Source organism: Antedon bifida, chromosome 4 (genome assembly GCF_963402885.1).
Source record: "Antedon bifida chromosome 4, ecAntBifi1.1, whole genome shotgun sequence".
NCBI lineage: Eukaryota > Metazoa > Echinodermata > Crinoidea > Comatulida > Antedonidae > Antedon > Antedon bifida.
The window spans coordinates 5187215-5207773 of record NC_136229.1 but is presented as its reverse complement, the minus strand read 5'-3'; the positions used below and the strand labels follow the sequence as shown (position 1 = coordinate 5207773).

General features: G+C 33.3%; 1 protein-coding gene across 2 annotated transcripts; it reads right to left on the bottom strand.

The window, feature by feature from the left end:
- Window positions 1–100: 100 nt before the first annotated feature.
- On the bottom strand, window positions 101–18708 carry LOC144841598 (polyunsaturated fatty acid 5-lipoxygenase-like). 2 transcript variants are annotated; one of them, XM_078698038.1, is made up of 12 exons: window positions 18655–18708; window positions 15158–15635; window positions 14687–14731; window positions 14025–14150; window positions 13330–13427; window positions 12698–12833; window positions 12070–12165; window positions 2734–2948; window positions 2344–2603; window positions 1254–1519; window positions 980–1143; window positions 101–339 (listed from the first exon to the last, which is right to left on the bottom strand). In XM_078698038.1, exons 1-12 carry the CDS (start codon window positions 18669–18671, stop codon window positions 225–227), a joined length of 2016 nt encoding a protein of 671 aa, XP_078554164.1. In that variant the 5' UTR covers window positions 18672–18708; the 3' UTR covers window positions 101–224. The 2 variants fall into 2 exon arrangements, with proteins under 2 accessions (XP_078554164.1, XP_078554163.1); XM_078698037.1 differs by lacking the exons at window positions 101–339; window positions 980–1143; window positions 1254–1519; window positions 2344–2603; window positions 2734–2948 and adding exons at window positions 8220–9409; window positions 9682–9845; window positions 9936–10201; window positions 10823–11082; window positions 11467–11681.
- Window positions 18709–20559: the final 1851 nt, after the last annotated feature.

Here is a 20559-nt window from a genome sequence, read left to right as displayed (position 1 = left end):
ATTATAAAAATTATTATTATGCCTAACATTTATAAACTATAACATGAATGAATAATATTGTGTTAGACTTATATAAATCCAACTTCGACAAACTGTGGAAAATTTTATTTTATATTATCATTAAACAGCCAGACAAAAATTCTAATAACTATAAGCTAGGAATACATTTTATATAACGATTGTTAATTGAATCGGCTCGTGATTGTTGAGACATAATAAATGCATTATATGCTGATGGCATTTGGTATCTCTGTTGGGTGCAGATATGTGTATTTTTCATATCTTGAATTGTTTCGTTCATTGATAGTTTTCCCATGATTCTTTAGTCCATCTCTAAATCTGAAAGTAAATAAAACATATTTAATATAATATTTTCAATAATAATAAAAATAAAAAGACCATACAGTATTCCTATACAATATCACACATTTGTCGTCACAACGGTGGAGATATAAACGCTAGTAACGGACATGGCTGTAATTTAATGTTTAGTAGTAATACATTCTGTAATTTAATGTTTAGTAGTAATACATTCTGTAATTTAATGTTTAGTAGTAATACATTCTGTAATTTAATGTTTAGTAGTAATACATTCTGTAATTTCTTCCATTATTTGTTTTATTTATTTAATTACCGTAAATTATTAATTAAACCCAATGAGTTAATCTGAGGAACTGCATAATTCTTCAATGGTATTAATTAAGTATTGCAGTAATGTAAAATTGTCTTCACTATCAAACTAGTTTGACAAAAAAGTATGATTTGCCCTAAGATGGTAGTGATGTGCCCATATATGGTAGTGATATGACATCATCGTATCTATATAGGGTCACATCACATTTTTTGTCAAACTATTGTAACAACATTGTCACCGCTCGGTTATTGTTATCTATTGCGGAACTTGTTTGACTTTAACTTAAAAGTGAAAAAAAAAACCCACACAAAACAAAACAGTTTGTTACAGTACTTAGGTACTTACCTTTGAGCAGCTTCGGTGCCAACTGGATCAAACTGATAGTCAACCTCAAAGTCGCCTAGCCCATTGGTTCCTTTCTCGCTCAGCACTTTCGTAACTTCCATGATGTCCAACGTCGCTTGCTTGTCTGGCAGTGCTTCCAGAATATCATCTTCTGTTTTAGGATCCTAAGATATAAATCATTGGAGAATATAAGAAAGAGAACTGTTAAATTGAATTATTTATCTAGAATGAAAAACATTCAGTTAGGAGGCATATATATTAATCTTGCTTATACCTTGTTTTTAGGTGGTTGTCCTTCGATAGACGCTGGGTAGTGTGGAGGAAATCCATAGTTATCGTACTGTCCAAAGTTCACCGCTGCGTGCATCACACTACTGTTGAATATAATAGACGTAACAGTCTCTGCAATTTCTTGCGGATTTTTAAAGGAACCATCTCCCGGTATGCCTTGTATGTTACAACCTCCGTCAGTTACAGGAGATGACAGTGCTTTGCGCCATCCTTGCAATTCGTGATCTTGTGATATTTTGTCAGATGTATCTGAAATAGATTGTAACAAGTTTGCGAAATTAATCCGTTGTTGTTTGTAATAAAATAAAAAGAAGAACATGCTATTTATGAATGTATCTGGTAAACTTGGGCCTCTAGAAATTTACCTAAAGTATTGAGAAATGGCAGTGAGTGTATGGAGTAAAAAATCAATGTTAATTAATAGCATAAAAATACTGAATAACACGGCCTAAGTTATTATTTTCTTGGGCTTTCGCGAGAGGGCGGAAATCGTGGTAATAAAAAGTACAGTCCGTGGTAAAATGAAACAAAAGGACTTCAACAACAACCACATGCGCCAGCCTATGCAAAGTACTTCTGCCAATATTAACAAACACTCTATTTGTCGCTTTTTTAGTCTCTTGTCGGGGAACTCTACAGGAAGTTGCGAATCCAACTGTTAATACAAAATGAAACCTACTCATGCATAACTCGTATGCGCAGTCTTATTGCTGTAATGCCATATATGCGTCGATGATTAATTTACAAAAAAAATATGTTTTCGAACAATTTTCTTAAATTTCATCAAAATCGGGCCACAGAAAGTTTATTTTTTCTACGACCGTAGTTTTAAGTATGTTAAACATATTTGTATTGTGTTCGTCTATCTCGGAATTAAAGAATTGAATGTACGTTCGTACAGTCCGTACGTTCTTAATCTAAAAAAGATTACCTCAAATCAAATTTCCTAACCTACTATGATTGATGAACACGGATCATGACAATAATACTAATATATTGTATATACATATTAAACTTATTATATTATATTATACATGTTAAATGCATGAATGAATTAAACAAACTAAACCTACCGTAACATTTATGTACAACTGCATCAACGTATTCAGATATTGCATGCCACATCAACAAACCATCGTCTCTGAAGTGATAATTAGGAAGTACGTCCGGGTCACTTACACCTCGAGATTCAAGTTCTTTTGGAAAGTTTCCATCAATATCCATTCGCCATGTTTTGAAACGACGTTTTACGATCTCAAACATGCCGATGCGACCAATTGCCATTACTAGGTCAACCCAACCGCCTTCATTTACGAGTGACTCGATAGCAAGTCTGAAATAAAGTTAATGTTCATAAATATTCTAAGCATTGAAAGCCTTTCTAAAAAAAACTATAGGCAGTAACATAATTCGTTAAGGATGAATATACAATTTATATATTTCAAAAGTTTAAAAATACCTACTTGTTTATGGCAATTAGGTATAAGAAATGGGGTGCCATTAGACGGAATAGGGGATGTGAAGGCGACAGATAACTGTGTGTGGCAGCAGCTATACTTTCCATCACAAGATGCGTCATTCCAAGATGTGACGCAGATTGATGGTATGACGCGTCAGCGTTGTTGAACCACATCTTAGCCAACATCCACGTGTATTCGTGGTCTGAAGAAAGGAACACCTGTAAAAAAATATCTTGTTAATGAGACAAATCATTTACCACGCATAAATTCACATATCTTGTGTGTGAAGTCTGGCGCTTAAGTTTAAGAGGAAGCTTTCAATTTGCAAAGACCACCGACGACCTTTGACCTACGCATTGATGTGTCGTCTGGACATAGAACCACCAATAGTATGTACACAATGAAATATAAAACCATATCGAAAGCTCCCAAACACATACTGACCACACAATGTCACGGACTCTACAAAATGTGTTACATAACACAAAGTCTTAAGAAAATAGGATAATGATAATTATATATACTAGAGGGTTCGTTCGCTTCGCTCGCGCACCCTCTAGTGGGTGTACCCGAATGGTCCTCGAAAAGATGACCAACGCCTCTGGAAATTGAAGCCCGGGTGACACCTATGCATATGACTGATGAGTAATGTATGTTTATTTTGTGATGTTTCATGGTGGTCCATAAATTAGGTACGCCAAAAATATCGCTTCCAGGGTAATATAGCAAATTAGAGTTTAAAAAACGTACGAATAGAGAACAATATAGGCTAATTATTATATTCGGTCTTGTGTGTGTGTGAGATTTGAACCTGTACTGAAAATAAGTTTGATAAGATGCGAACTGTATACCAATTATGATTGATTACGTCCCCTGTCAGTAATGATGTATGGACACTTGACAGCAATCGGTGGTTAGGAATTAGTAAAATTACTAAAACAAATTGTAGTTCACGTAAAGTAAATGCCTTTAATCAATATATGATTAGTTGAATATCTAAAACAAATTAATTTCAGTAGTTCACGATACCTTGAACCACTAAATTATTTTTTTATTTAATATTGAATGGCGCCACCAACGGCCATTTTGCCGGAAGTGACGTACCCGGAAGCCAGTTGAACAACAGCTGGAGTGTGTGAAAATAACCCTGTGATATCCACAAATTTCGATAGGTAACGCTAAATTTTGTCGTTGTAAAAGACCACTTTGTACCGAAGTTTTTGCATTGTGCACGCCTATGTCAGAATTAACCATAATTTATATATAGATACAATTACCGGATTGTCATCGGATTTGTCTTGAAAAAGTTGAATAGCAACAGGCATCAGTTTTGCATCATTTTGAAGATAAAACAGCGCGATTGGACTGCAAACCTAAAACGAAAAATTATGCAATATTTTGCTAAGCAGTCAGTTTTAAATTAAAATATTTGACATAAATATAAACGTTTTAAATTATTAATTGTGTTTTATTATTACATTATTTTGTTTATTACTGTGTAGTGTGTGTAATTACATTATCAGTCTAAAAATAGATCTAAAGCAAAGATAGGTCGCAGTTGGCTAGGCCTACTTTCTTTTTAATCATTTGTTAGCCTCCAATATGCTCACAAACTTAACTATAAAACCACAACCTATTTTATTCAGTGAGTTCACAGTCATGTGACACGTTTTAAGCTGTCGTGCCTATGTAGCTCTATAGGGGGCGCTAGGACACGAATTGAGTACAGTAGTTGCTTAATCTATTATTTGATATTTTATAATAATTAATATTATATAATAATATATAGCATAATTTACCGTTTTCAATGGGTTCGTGGTTGGAAGATCTTTCAACAACTTATAATCAACAATGAAAAGTCGTTTATTTTCAATAGCACTCTCTATCGTTAATCCCTCCAACAAGTCACCAAGCATTTCATTTGTTACACCGAAGCTATAATTATAATAATCATCATCATAATGTTATTTATTGATATAATTATTTAATGTGGATTTTTTTTCTTCTGTAAACTGTTTTGAATTATTACTTCCGTACTACCGTAATAATGAAAAAAAAATGAAATAAAAACAGCAATTCCATCATGTATGTAGGCCTAAGAATAATATTAATTGATACTTTTAATACATAATGCACCAAATAAAACACTATTAAAGGCACAGTCAATATGCCGATTAAGTGATTTTGTAAAAAAAAGATTTCGAATTACAATAGTTTAAATAAGTTAGTAGAACGTAGAAAAACAAAAAATCTATTTTTCATTTAGCAGCCTCTGTACATCATAATACTTTAACTGAAATGCAAAGATAGTATGATGAATAAGATTAAAATAATAATAATAATAAAATGAAATGTTATTACTTTTCAGGTATATGTGTACAACGCTGTATAATGCCTGGATTACAGTCTACCAGTCGCTGCTTGCCAAATTCAATATCTGACCTCCAACGATGCATTCCCTACCGGTATGTAAAGAAAAGGTTCGTTGTATAGATATTTTTATTGTTCATTTGTGTTTCTTTATTCGAATTAGAAATGTTACTAGGATTGCATTGGCAGTAGCTGATCTTATACTGTATTTGAAGTACGGCTAGTAGGTCTATTAAAGACACGTATATCTACTTTTGTACTTCGAGGAGAGTCCGCAATTCTTATAAGGAAGGAATAAAAGGTTTAGTTTTAGAGGCATGCCTAAGTTATAAAAGGTTGCTTGAGCCGACACTGTCTTTCAATGGTTTACTGTTCGCCTCTTCATTTAGGTGGATATTAAGAAGTTGATCCTCACGTACAAGTATGCATTACTGCACGTTTCTATTTATTACTGATAATCATTTAATATAGAGAATCGTACGGTACTTACTTTTGGTACAGGATATGATCCTTTGTAAAGGTTTCCTAGATCGTCGAGGCTTTCCCAGCGACCAGTTGTAAGACCTAGTATCGTTCCATCAATCTTATCCTTTATTGCACCGGTCACAATTCCCAACTGAAATAATTGAATTAATCGGTCTAAGTTAGACATTTCTCCCTTCACCCAATGAAATATCCTAACAATGATTATAGGTATATGAATTTTAAGTTAGACATTTCTCCCTTCACTCAATGAATTGAAACTATTATTATAGGTATAAGAATATTACGTCCGAAACAATTTATATTTGCTATTTTACTTAAAATGAGCTGCTTACTTTCTAATTTCTACGGTTTGGTGTGAGAAGTATGCTTACTTGTATTTAAACATAAATTGTCACATTCTCTTGTTTACATTATATTGTTAGCCTTTGTATTTTGTTGCATTTACTATTTAACCAATTGTATGATCTCATTTGAAAGGTACCGTAAGTTTAGGTATTGGATTTGTAGTGCCTTTTAGAAATTCTTACTGGAAACAATGCGTCTGAAGCTTGGTTTCCACGCATTGCAAGTGAGTTGACCATTCGAAATCGGTAGGCATTTCGGACAACCCATAGAGTCGTAATTGGTCAAATTAAGTGGGCTTACGTCCTTGCGTGGCGTACAAGTGGAAACTAAACTTTAGGATAGAATGTTGTTGAGTAGCCAAGTGAGTCATGCCTACACTTATAATTTATTTTTTCATTTGTCTTACCTCGTAATCATTGGAGAAACTTTCAGTATCTGGAAATTCCTTCACCTGTAATTATAGTTTCAACCAAATCAAAAAAATATATATAACAATAATGATAATAACCATGATTAATTTCATATAAATGAATGACTCTACTGAGTTTCTAAAGTTTTATTTAGAAGTGTGTTTACGGGTACCTGACTTGGCAATCCATCGCTTGCAGGAGCAAACGCATAAGCTTTTCTCTTTTCTTCAAGTTCCTGTTTTCGTTGTTGAGGAAATCTGTCGAATTGCGGCAATACACTATCATGTTCCTGAAATTTCATCTTAATTTCTGGTTTGATCCAACGGTGCATTGGGAAAACATATTCCTTTTTGCATCCCTTTACTTTTATCCATTCTACATACCACTTATCAGCGCTACGCTTTGTCCGCCATAACTCAAGCTCAGCAATGTCTCCAAAGTCGGCGAGGTCTTTGACGGGAAATTCATTAGTACTACCTGCTTTGAAGTCGTTGTGCCATTTTACGTCCAGATGTATTTCTTGAGATCGTTTTCCAGCTGCATTCACAAGAAGGACGTAGATATTTGCATCCGTACCTGCTCCCTGATGATCACCAGTTTTCACTATTACGGTATATTCGCAACAAAACTTTGAAATGAGACTTCCCATACTGAAATTAAAAGTGCACTTACTGTACTTTCAGAAATCAATATGTGTTAATAAATTAAGTGGCAGTATATATACTTAACTCTGAAGGTTGATGTGATTGTTTAAACTTTGGTTTACGTGAACCAAATGTTTGGATCAAGGATAATGTATAATAATAATGATACATCCTTAATACAGTAATCTTAAGTCCAATAGTCTTTTACTGTCACCGACCCGTGACAAACTGTTCAGCTAAACCATTTCTTTAAAAAAAACACATAACAATGGTCTCTATTTTACAGGTATGATGGTATGTTAACTCTCTTTCAAGGTAATTAGCCAAGGCACCCAACTAAAATACTTTAAGTAATACTTTGCACACGTCACACTTCGTTCCAACTGGAAACGTGGCCGTCTTCATTATTTGAATAATTTGTCGGCATCCTTTTCAAGATGGCGGCCGAAATCCCAAATGGAAATTAGATGTAATTGGTTGCAGAAGTCACAATATAGGCAATCAAGGTCATTGAAACTGATTTTAGAAATTGCACATAATATTATAAGTCTATAGGCCACATTGCACAGATGATGACCAAAATCCAAAATGGCTGTCAGTAAATTAGATTATTCTATTCCTTTGCTCACATAAGTCATTATATGAAAATGAAATAGCAAACAATATGTAATCGATGTACAGTAATTTAAACCGATTTTAGACATACATGATGATATAGGTCACATAATTGGAGAGATGGTGGCAGTAAACCAAACTGGCCGGATAGAAAAAAAATATGTTTGAAGCATAGCTACAACCTTCATAAAAAGCTGTGAACAAATAATAAGGAACTTGGAGAGAAAATGAGAAAACAACAGACATCATGTCATGTATTTCAGCGATCGTTCATTCCAATATGGCAAATATTATATGCGATAATGTATACCGTAAGAGCAAAGTAATTGGTTTTGTGACAGTGGCCATTCAGAGAACATATACAAAAGTCCTGCTTCTTGATTGGCTGCATCCTGATTGGTTGAAACAATTTCTGAATAATGAAAGTGGTTACAATATAATTTACGTGAAACATACACAGATAACCATTATTTCGGTGGGTCACCATCACAATACAGTATGCTCATTAAACTTACATACTGTACGGTTAGGAACGGCACTTAAAACAAAACAGATGTAAATAATCAGTGCACAATATTTTATTAATTCATTCATCTTTATTTGGTTTAAAATAGAAAAAAAAATCTGCGTTGTTCAACTTTGTAGTTAGAAACCAAAAAATCGACGAATAAGCGCAAACTATACTAAATTGCATTTACATCTCTAAGAAGATTTGTAAAAATCTGTAAAATCTAAACGCAGTTTATATACCGGTAACGCGTTACAATCAAAGTGTTCACGCTTTAACAATCGAGGGTAACAATTCAATACTGTACTTTATGTGTTCACTGTTACTACTGATAATTCTGACAGGACGTGTACAATGATATGTTATACACTTTAAAGAAGCCCATATAACACTCAGATCCAATCGATATGGGTTCTGTCTTGTTTGTTTTATACAAATGTTATTTTAAAAGTATTATTGTTCTTCTTTATATTAATATTGTATCATTTCATGATGATATTTGAAACCGTTCTAAATTTGTAGGGTTTTGCCTCTTTAATTTTAAACATATTGTACATTTTATAGTTCATTTAAAGAGAGATGAAAGAAATGTAAATTGAATTGAATTGAATTGATACCACAGAAGTTCTAATTTCTACAATAGATGTTATTAATAATCAATATGTAACACAAAATACTGTAGCAAATACATTCTTTAAAAAACGATTTGATTAACAGTAATTATTTAAAAAGAAATCACATTTACGGTTAGTTCGGATTTAAAAATTAAATAAAATACTTATTAACCAAACATCCCACACTTCTATTCATTATTATACTATTATATTATAATATTTTATATTAAAAAACAATATATACTTTGTTTAGTATTACGCTATACAATGTTTTAATTGAATTATTTTACAATCCAAAAAAATAATAAACATAATATTATTATGACTAATTATTATAATATTTAACATGAATGAAGTAAGTTTATATAGTATTAAATTACGGTAAAAGTTTATTTATAATTAATATTGAGTTAGACATATATACATCCAACTTCGACAAACTATGGAAAATGTTACTATATATTATAATTAAACAGCCAGGCAAAAATGCTAATAACTATAAGCTAGGAATACATTTTATATAACGATTGTTATTTGAATCGGCTCGTGATTGTTGAGACATAATAAATGCATTATATGCTGATGGCATTTGGTATCTCTGTTGGGTGCAGATATGTGTATTTCTCATATCTGTCATTGTTCCGTTCATTGATAGTTTTCCCATGATTCTTTAGTCCATCTCGAAATCTAAAAGTAAATGATACATGTAATTTTCAATAATGTTTATTAAAAAAGCATACAATACGAGCACTAAAAATGAAATAATGTCCTTTTTTTGTTACAGCAGCGGAGATGAAAAAGTTTCAACAAAGCACTGGTTTAATGTAATGCTTAATGGCAACACATTCTATAAATGTCTTACCACGGTAATTGTATATAGTTATCCATTGCGGAACTTGTTTGAATTTAATTGAAAACTGAAAAAAAATAAAAAAACATGACCTGATTGCAGTACTTACTTTTGAACAGCTTCGGTGCTAATTGGATCAAACTGATAGTCAACCTCAAAGTCACCTAACCCATTGGTTCCTTTATCGCTCAGCAGTTTTGTTACCTCCATAACGTCCAACGTTGCTTGCTTGTCTGGCAGTGCTTCCAGAATATCATCTTCTGTTTTAGGATCCTAATAATTTTATAGGAAAGAGAACTGTTATATTGAATTATTTAGCTAATACGAAATAACATACAATTTAGATATATTATGTTATCTTACCTTGTTTTTAGGTGGTTGTCCTTCGATAGACGCTGGGTAGTGTGGAGGAAATCCATAGTTATCGTACTGTCCAAAGTTTACTGCTGCGTGCATTACACTACTGGTGAATATAATAGACGTAACAGTCTCTGCGATTTCTTTTGGATTTTTGAAGGAACCATCTCCCGGTACCCCTTGTATGTTACAACCTCCGTCAGTTACAGGTGAAGACAGTGCTTTGCGCCATCCTTGCAACTCGTGATCTTGTGATATTTTTTCAGATGTATCTGAAATAGATTTTAATACGATTGCGAAATTAAATTTTTAACACACATGGTTATTTGAATCTCTATGAATGTATCTGGTAATCTTAAGGATCTGAAAATGTACCTAAAGTATGGAGTCTAAAATCAATGTTAATTAATAGCATAAACCACGGAGAACGCATAAACATTTAGTCTCTCCGCTTTATAGGATGTTAGGAATCCGACTGGTAATATCGTAAATAAATAATTAATAACGAAACCTACCCATGCATAAATCGTATGCGCAGTATTATTGCTATAATGACATGTATGCGTCGATTATTAATTGACAACAAGTATTTGTTGTTCGACAATTTTCTTTAATTTCATCAAAATCGGATCACGAAAAGTTTATCTTTACGACCGGAAGTATTATAGTGTTTCGTGTCCACTTATCCCCGAATTAAGCATAAAGTATATTATTATCGTTTCATGAAGTTTTTCTTTTCAGCTGTTATTGTTACTGTACTATGATTGTTGTTATTACGCATATTAGATGTGTGTGTGTGTGTGTGTTATATTGGTGGACACATAAAGTACCATGACATAGTATTATTTATATACCATATATTATATGTTGATAACATTGTATAATATACATACCGTAACATTTATGTACAACTTCATCAACGTATTCAGATATTGCATGCCACATCAACAGACCATCGTCTCTGAAGTGATAATTAGGAAGTACGTCCGGGTCACTTACACCTCGAGATTCAAGTTCTTTTGGAAAGTTTCCATCAATATCCATTCGCCATGTTTTGAAACGACGTTTTACGATCTCAAACATGCCGATGCGACCAATTGCCATTGTTCGATCAACCCAACCGCCTTCATTTACAAGTGACTCTATAGCAAGTCTGAAATAGGATAGAATTCATGAATATTAATCTAACCATTGAAATCTTTCAATGGTTCAATAGCAGCAGCTATACTTTCCATCACAAGATGCGTCGTCATTCCAAGATGTGACTCAGATTGATGGTACGACGCGTCAGCATTGTTCAAAAGGACATGGTTGTACAACAAAAAGTTAGCATTTATTAAATGACAAATTGAAATAGTAACGTTATATAATTTCGTAGCAATTTTCCGATCATTTTCAATAAATTCACAAGGCTTTTGAAAGTTATGTAATTATTATTATTTTTAATTTTTAACTAAATAGCTCCTAAATCGACGTGCAAGAATGCCGAGGATGAATAACATTTACACATGTACGTCTGTTGTATAAAAATACCTACTTGTTTATGGCAATTAAGTATAAGAAATGGGATGCCATTAGACGGAAGAGGGGATGTGAAGGCGACAGATAACTGTGTGTGGCAGCAACTATACTTTCCACCAAAAGATGCGTCATTCCAAGATGTGACGCAGATTGATGGTATGACGCATCAGCATTGTTGAACCACATCTTAGCAAACAACCACGTGTATTCGTTGTCGGAAGAAAGGAACACCTGTAAAAAATATCTTGTTAATGAGATGGTTTTGTGGAAGTTGCTTATATTGGTAACTTGCTGGTGTAATTGTTTCTCTTCTGAATGAATGAATGAATGAACACATGCATCAGTCATATTTAAGTGTCATCATATAACACTTGCAGATATGTGTGTGTGTATCTACCGCTTAGGTTTACGAGGAAGCAAAAGCGTGTCGGGGAGCAGAGTGAGGAAGCATGAGGAACAACTTCTGATGCGTACAATGAAATAACTTCATCTACTTTGTTCCCAGCTCGTCAAAAATCGAAATTAAAGCTCTCTAACTCGGTATATCAAGCGGACTCTAAAAAATGTGTCACGTATAGGCCTACACATGTCAGAAAATTTATGATAAATATACAATTACCGGATTGTCATCGGATTTGTCTTGGAAAAGTTGAATAGCAACAGGCATCAGTTTTGCGTCATTTTGAAGATAAAACAGGGCGAGGGGACTGCAAACCTAAAACGAAAAATTATCCATTCTTTTGCTCAATTTTAAATTAAATATTTGACAAAAAATATATATATATATATTCTATTATCATTACTGTATTATTTTACTTTACCTTACCACACTAGACCTATCAGAATCACCGTCCAATTTTGAAAAGAAAAGGTAGGTCGTAGTAGGCATTAGTATACTTTCCATGTTTTAGTCCGCAGTAGCTTACAAAAATGTATCTCAATTTCTTTACAACCCATTATTTTTCTATCTTATTACCAACCAATGAGTTTGTCCTCGCAGTCATGTGACGTGTTTTGTAAGTGTTTCATGCCTATAGGTCTATAGGGGGCGCTATACTGTATTCAGTTTATTATTCATTTGCTTATTCTATTATTGATAAAATTATCAAAAATACCTAATATAGTACAATATATTTAGATTAGGAAAGATTAAGATTGTTTATTTGCTATATATATATTATGCAATCATGGTATTCCGAAATAAAAGGATGAATGGGTGAATGAAATGTCGTGATACATGTATTTACCGTTTTTAATGGGTCTGTGGTTGGAAGATCTTTCAACAATTTATAATCAACCATGAAAAGTCGTTTCTTTTCAATAGCACTCTCTATCGTTAATCCCTCCAACAAGTCGCCAAGCATTTCATTTGTTACACCGAAGCTGTAATTATAAAAATCAACATAATGTTATTTATTTATATAATTATTCAATGTTGATTTTTTTTCCTACAAACTGTTGACATACAATTTTTACAATTTATTGGAATTGCTACTAAAATAACTGAAAAAAAAACAAAAATAGCAATCCATGTAGGCATATAATGTACTGTATGTAAATAATAATCACAATATCGGCAACGCACCAATTGAAATATTATTAAAGCCTCGACGATCTAGAAAACGTTTACAGCAAGCAAGCCGATTATTACGATTTTTGTGAAAAAACAGCTTTCTAATTACAATATTTTGTTTGCGTTTATCACTTCATGTATAACATACATACTTTAACTCAGAAATGAAAAGGTTGATATATCATGTAAGATGGATAAACCTGATATTTTAAGCCACAACGACATAAAGAATATAGAGCCCATAAATGAGTATACGATTTGAACATCTGCGACTAAATTAACTAACATAAAATGAATATTATTTACTTTTCAGGTATATGTGTACAAAGCTGTATAACGCCTGGATTACAGTCTACCAGTCGCTGCTTGCCAAATTCAATATCTGACCTCCAACGATGCATTCCCTATTGGTATGTAAAAGAAAAAGTTTATTATATAGATAGGTTAATTGCTTATTATTTTTATGTTTTTATTTTTATGTTTTATGTTTTTATTTTTATTCGGATAACAAAATGTCAGATCGCATTGGCAGTAGCTCATTAGGATTATTTGAAGTACGGCTAGTGGCAAATAAGTCTGGCATAAAATGATCAACGTTTGCCTCATTGCAGTAGGGAGAAACGAGTTCTCATCCTATTGGTTTTTCATCTTGGGTACACTAAACGCCCTGACTTACCAACAACAAGGTAATGGTGAAGAGGGTGATACTCATCCAACATAATTATTTTAAATGTTTCACACTGTTAACAATATATTTAGCGTTCTTACTATCTTTCGTTCTTATTATTCTGTACGCTGTTTTACTGATTTTCTCTACTGTCAGGAGGTTTATGATGCCTAAGCTATACGAGGTTGCCTGAGCCGATACTATCCTTAAATGATTAACTGTTTGCTGTTCCTTTGGGTGGGACATCCTAAAGTCCAAGTATACATCACTGCATATTTATTTACATTTATTACTCTGTGAACATATTCGAGAATCTTACGGTACCGGTACTTACTTTTGGTACAGGATATGATCCTTTGTAAACGTTTCCTAGATCGTCGAGGCTATCCCAGCGACCACTTGTAAGACCTATTATCGTTCCATCAAGCTTGTCTTTGATTGCACCGGTCACAATTCCCCACTGAAATAATTTAATATTGATCAGATTAATCGGTTTAAATTTCGAAATGTGTACGTTCACACTCAATGTAGTTTTTAAATTTGTTTTCTATAAATTTGTTTTCTATCCCATTGTTTTCTTTGCATTTTACTCTTAAACCAATCATACGATGATTTCCTTTTTGTGTAAGTGTGTTTATTGTTTCAGTACTACAATAAAACTTCTTAGGAACTTGGACTGCAAACACTGTGAGATTGCTTCCCACTAGATGGAATGCAAGGACGTAACCGCAACACTAGACCGATGGTAGGCAACAGTATAATTATCGCTTGTGATGGTAAAAGTTCTTGCGTTGCACTTACGTTATTGCCTGGCGTCAAAAAAAAAATCTAGCTTTAGGGCAACTCCACGTAACTTCAGTTCACGAGAAATTTTAACAAGAGTAGCCAATTGGGACATGCCTATACTAATTGAACCTTGTTTGTTAGAACTCTTTGTTTTGTTTCAAACGTCATGGGGAGGGCTTCCACATGGTTGGATAAAGTCGTTTGTCTCACCTCGTAATCATTGGAGAAACTTTCAGTATCTGGAAATTCCTTCACCTGTAATTATAGTTTAAATCAAATTAAGCGAAGATACAACAATAATTATAATAACAATAATGACCACGAGTTAGTAGTTCCTTTTGAAAAAAACCCCCAACAATTAGCGAAACTGACCTTTTTGACAGTTTCGCTGGCCTGCTCAGACAGAAGGTTAGTTTTGCAAACTTTTGGGGTTTTTTTTCAAAAAGAACTACTAATTCATGGATATTCGAAACCAGATGAACATTTTTAATCATAATAATAATACGTTACGTTAAAAAAATATATTTTTCTCTAATAAAAGTACACTATTGCGTTTATCCTAACAATTATTATAAGTATAGGAATTATACGTCCAAAAAGTTATATTAATTTTAGTAAATGGAAATTATTTACTAATTATTTAGTTTCTAACGGTTTAGTGTGAGAAATATGTTTACGGACCTGACTTGGCAATCCATCGCCTGGAGGAGCAAACGCATACGTTTTTCTCTTTTCTTCAAGTTCCTGTTTTCTTTGTTGAGGAAATCTGTCAAATTGCGGCAAGACGCTGTCATGTTCCTGAAATTTCATCTTAATTTCAGGTTTGATCCAACGGTGCATTGGGAAAACATATTCCTTGTTGCGTCCCTTTATTTTTATCCATTCTACATACCACTTATCAGCGCTACGCTTTGTCCGCCATAACTCAAGCTCAGCAATGTCTCCAAAATCGGCGAGATCTCTGACGGGAAATTCATCAGTACTACCAGCTTGAAAGTCATTCTTCCATTTGACGTCCAGATGTATTTCTTGAGATCGTTTTCCATCTGCATTCACAAGAAGGACGTAGATGTTTGCATCCGTACCCGCTCCCTGGTGATCACCAGTTTTTACTATTACGGTATACTCCGAACGAAACTTTGACAAAAAACTTCCCATACTGAAATTAAAATTGATCATAAATCAATATTTGTTAATAATCTTCATTCAGCGGTAATATATAGAGCTGAAAAAACTCTGAAGGTTGATGTGATTATGTAAATCCTCTTTCACAGAGGAGGTTTGGATCAAGGGTAATGTATAATGATACATCCTTAATACAGTAATCTCAAGTCCAATTATAGTCTTTTGCTGCCACCGACATTATGAAAAACTAGTTCAGCCAAGTGATTTTTTAAATCAAAAAACATAATAATGTGTTTGTAATTCACATTATTCATATTATAATTATTCATTATTATGGTATTAAATTGTATTTCCTGGTAATTAACCAAGACAACCAACTAAAATAACTTTAAGAGATCTTTGCACACGTCACACTTTTCTAACTAGAAGCGTGTCCGTCTTTGTTTGAATAAGTTTCGGTATCTTTTATGTTTCATTTTTTTCAACAATTACTTTTCAATAGTAATACAATGATTTAATTTATTAATGATTAATATGTCAAGTGTGTTATTTATAACTGACACTATGGGAGTGCCGTGAAGAGTTTAGGCAAAGTTTAATCGGATGCTGTATGCCGCACCTATCTCAGACGACCTTCGTTAGAGACTTACCGTAACCAACAAGCGGTAGAAAATCGCATTGATACGTGAAGACCGGTAAGAAATTTCCCGAATTTAGATAATCGATTATCCCCAGCTTACTCTTAAGCTCTGTCTACACAATCAAACTAGTTTGACAAAAAAGTGTGATATGCCAAAATACGGTAGTGATATGGTAAAATATAGTAGTGATTTGGTATCATCATGTCCATATATGGACAACATTTTGTTGTCACATAAAGATTGATAGTGTGGACAGAGCTTACATTTGGCAAACGCCTTTTGAACAAATTGCTTGGTCCAATGCATTCAAAGCATAGGCCTATTTTATACTATTTTGATTGAATACAGATTATGTAGATTTACTGTACCGTATTTGTTTAAGCTTAGGCTTATATTATTTTCAATACAATAATGTTGTTTTCTTTTATTTATGTCTAAACGAGCGTTAATCGTGTAAATAACAGCTTGATTGAGCTTACATGTGGTTAGTGATTGTGCGCAAAAACATGATTAATATTACATCACATATAAGTTACGGTACGGAAATCCGATATCCTTATTATTATTATACACTTTTTTTTTTCAGAAATAAAGATATAATAGATTTGTTTAATGTATAATAAAAACAATGTTTAACTTTACGAAAGTTACTTTACGTTAATTTATACAGAAAACTCAATGTTTGTCATGATACTAGCATATATATCATCGAATTGAAATGGACATAATCCTAAAAGCTATGAAAATAACTACGTTCAAAATAACTAGGCCGATAGTACCGAGAATTTGTATTCTGACCAAGCCTTCATCCGGGTATGTAATTCCCTTTACCTCAAATTACCACATTGTTAAGTCAATTATTGTAATAATGAAGGTAACTAAACCAAGTTTTACGATTATCATATCCCTAAGAATATGAATTTTGCAAACTAACCAAAGCTGTTTGTTCCAACCCTTTCCAATCCTATAATATTTGTCTTACTTTGACGACGCTTTTCTTTTTCACGATTCATTTACACAACTGACGTGACCATTATATATTTTGACAATTGTGAATTAACCTGTATATAAATCAAATAATGTATAACGTCATGGTCTTCGAATTTCATGAACTGGGATTAATCCAACCGGTTCACAAATATAATACTACAAGTTTGTTCTACAATAGAATAATCGACGTGTAATTAAGAAGGCAGACAGGTAAAATACTTACTTTGTCTGAATATAACTTTTTCCAAAAACAAGTGTCATAGATGTATAGGGTGGGTTTGGTTACGACAGAAATCCCATTCGGAGCAATAACACGACGTACGTACTTTCTCGTGATACCCAGTGGCGTAACGCACAGTGCAAAGGGCCCTGATTTATTATTCCCCTGGGTTTAGCCAGTGAGCACACATAGCTATTATACCACTGGTGATACGATATACCACTGAAGCTTTCTGATGTAGGTAAACCACATTATAACACCTTCAATGTTTACCATGACGTAAGCATAATTGCCAATGCGCGCCGTTATGACTATTAAGTACTAACAATCATCTAAAAAATACTTTCGAAACAATATTATATTCTAATTAATTGTTTTAATCCGCACCAGCTTTGTACGCATGCACGGTGCCAGTTTAGGTATATAATCATAACATGCAATGTAAACATTTGAATTTAACCACGCATTAAATAACCATATGCAGTACAGTTAAGTTTGTTTACACCATGTGTTTCCAAAAGGAAATAACGTATGTTTGAGAATCGAAGGTTCGAACGTTACCGTGGGAACCCCACGTTTCATGCACTTGGAGTATCAATGATAAAACGCGCATTTTAGGTATCACCCACGGGCTCTTCAGCTTACTTGTATACTATTTTGCTGTATACAGGCCTACTCACGAACTCGAGAAAGTATGTCGTGTGGAGTAGGCAGAGGCAAGATATTTCACTTTCTATTCAAATGAATCAAAGAGGATATTTCTACAATTGTTTAGATTTAATATTCAATTTATTATGTTATCGGATCTTTTTTATATCGTTTCAAGTTTTATATTATCAAATTGATACCCAATTATACTACTTTCATTTTTGATATATTAGGCTTAAACGTAAGTGGTTATTGCCGCCCTCCAAATGTCCAATAAGCGATCGAGGTGGTAATATAAATCATTTTAGTTAACAAACAAAATAAAAGAAGTCACATTGTTCTATGACGTAAGAAATGTCAGAAACCCATCTGGTAGGGTAAAAATATAATAATATGTCATTATAATGTGAAAATAAATGTGTATACTTTTCTTAATTATAAAGAAGAAAGTAAATGTTAATCATTTTGATGATTTCAAAAGTTCTAAGTTATACTCGTTATGACGGCCCTAAATCTAATAGAATAGTGACAATACAATGTAATACAAGACATACCTGAAATTTGCAGCCATCAAGTGTAAAGTGAATTACACTAGCTAACAGTGAGTTCCCAAGTTTCGTTATACACATCGTTGCTTCTTTTATAATATCATACAGGTTATCAATTTCCAGGTCAGTTATTGGTCGACTTACCACCAATACGAAAGAAGAAAAGAAATTGAAATAATTCTCTAAGATAATAAAACCATTCTACCAGTCTTGTATTATTTTTGAATCTAACCAAAACCAGAATAGTTAGTTAAAGTTTATGTATTGTCAAGTAAAATACTAAAGAAGTGCATTGTACTGTCGTGAGGTGGTTTCCCGAATGATCGTCACAAAATCAAAACGGTACTGGGTATGACCAACTAGCGTTCTTGTCACCAACTTGTCATCCATTCATAGAAGTACTGATGTAGTAGCCTATCTGTACGGTGACCATAGAATGTGACCCGAGACATGACTAACAGTACAGTACAGTTTTGTTCCTCCCACTGATGCCAGTCGCATCCAAGAGGCAGTCTTCTCTAGCATCCAAATATATGCTGGGTCCGACTGTTGAAGGGCTTCCTTGACTGGGTTAGCTTCTTAGCTTGACTAGGATCGCACTGAAGGAGATTGCTTAATTTGATCCATGGGTCACGATAGTATGGTTTTCGGGCTTGTGCAAAGAGCATTCGTTTTGTTAATGTGTTATTATGATAGAAAGTTGAGAAAATTTGTTACGAGTAGTTGTACGATAGAGGATGTTTATGAAAATATGTTAAAGATGTAAAACATACTACACTAGGCATATAAACAGTAATGTTTGTTAGTATAAACAATTTTATGTTAAAAGATATAAGGAAGAAAAGCAAAGAGATTATGGAGCGGCTGTACCTGAATATACAATACAAGTATTGTAAGGTTAAAAAACTAGAAATTTAGGCGATCTTGTCAAAGGTGAAGCGCCTTCAGCCTGCCACGTTTCGATATTCAATATTGAACTTGACCTGACGTGGTTCCACAATATCTTTATATGAAAAAAATTGTAGAGTCTCAGCCAATCCACAATCTTATTTACCTTTCCAAATAAGAATATAACATTTTTATTACCTCAATTGGCCGTAAAATACAAAAGTGTTTTGCTGCATTTATGTCAAATGTCAATCCCCGCAGGCATTGTATAGAAAAGTTATGTTTGCAGGCGATAGTTATTTCCTTGTTGTGGTGTATATTTTGTTTTGTTTGTTACCGTAACTAGATTACTTCAGCTCAATATTCATTCATTCATTCATTCATTCATTCATTCTCTTTATTTTGAACTTCTTATTCATGGAAAACAATACATTAACAAAGATGAATCCACAATACACGAGGTTAACCACACTTAAACTTGACTTAAACAACAACTCATTGAAATAAAATGGAAAAAAAATATAGTAAATAGATATCACATTTTATGATGAAAGATATTTCTAAAGAAAGAATATAATGAAAACGTTCTCATACAAGAAAAGGAGTTGACATAAAAGGAACATGCAAGACGAAATTGGCAGGCTAAATGCAGGCAAATTGTTATGAATATTATATGTTGTTTTTAACATTTATTTAACTTCCATTTTGTAACATATCCTATATCTTAAAATGCCACTATTACAAACAAGGCTATGATAAAGATTTGACCTACAGGCTTTGTTTTCAGTTCAGAGAACTTACATTAAAACGTAGTATAGTATCTACCGCCGGATCTACCGGTGTATATCAATTAACCAGTTCGAAGAAATTTGGATATTCTTGAAAGTATTGTTGAAATAAATATCAGACAACATAACTGAAATGACAGAAACGCATAGATATATACTATAGGCAGAAACACAACGCGTGTATACAACACGAGCGGAATGTGCGAGGATGAGATAGGTAATCGGTGCGATAAAT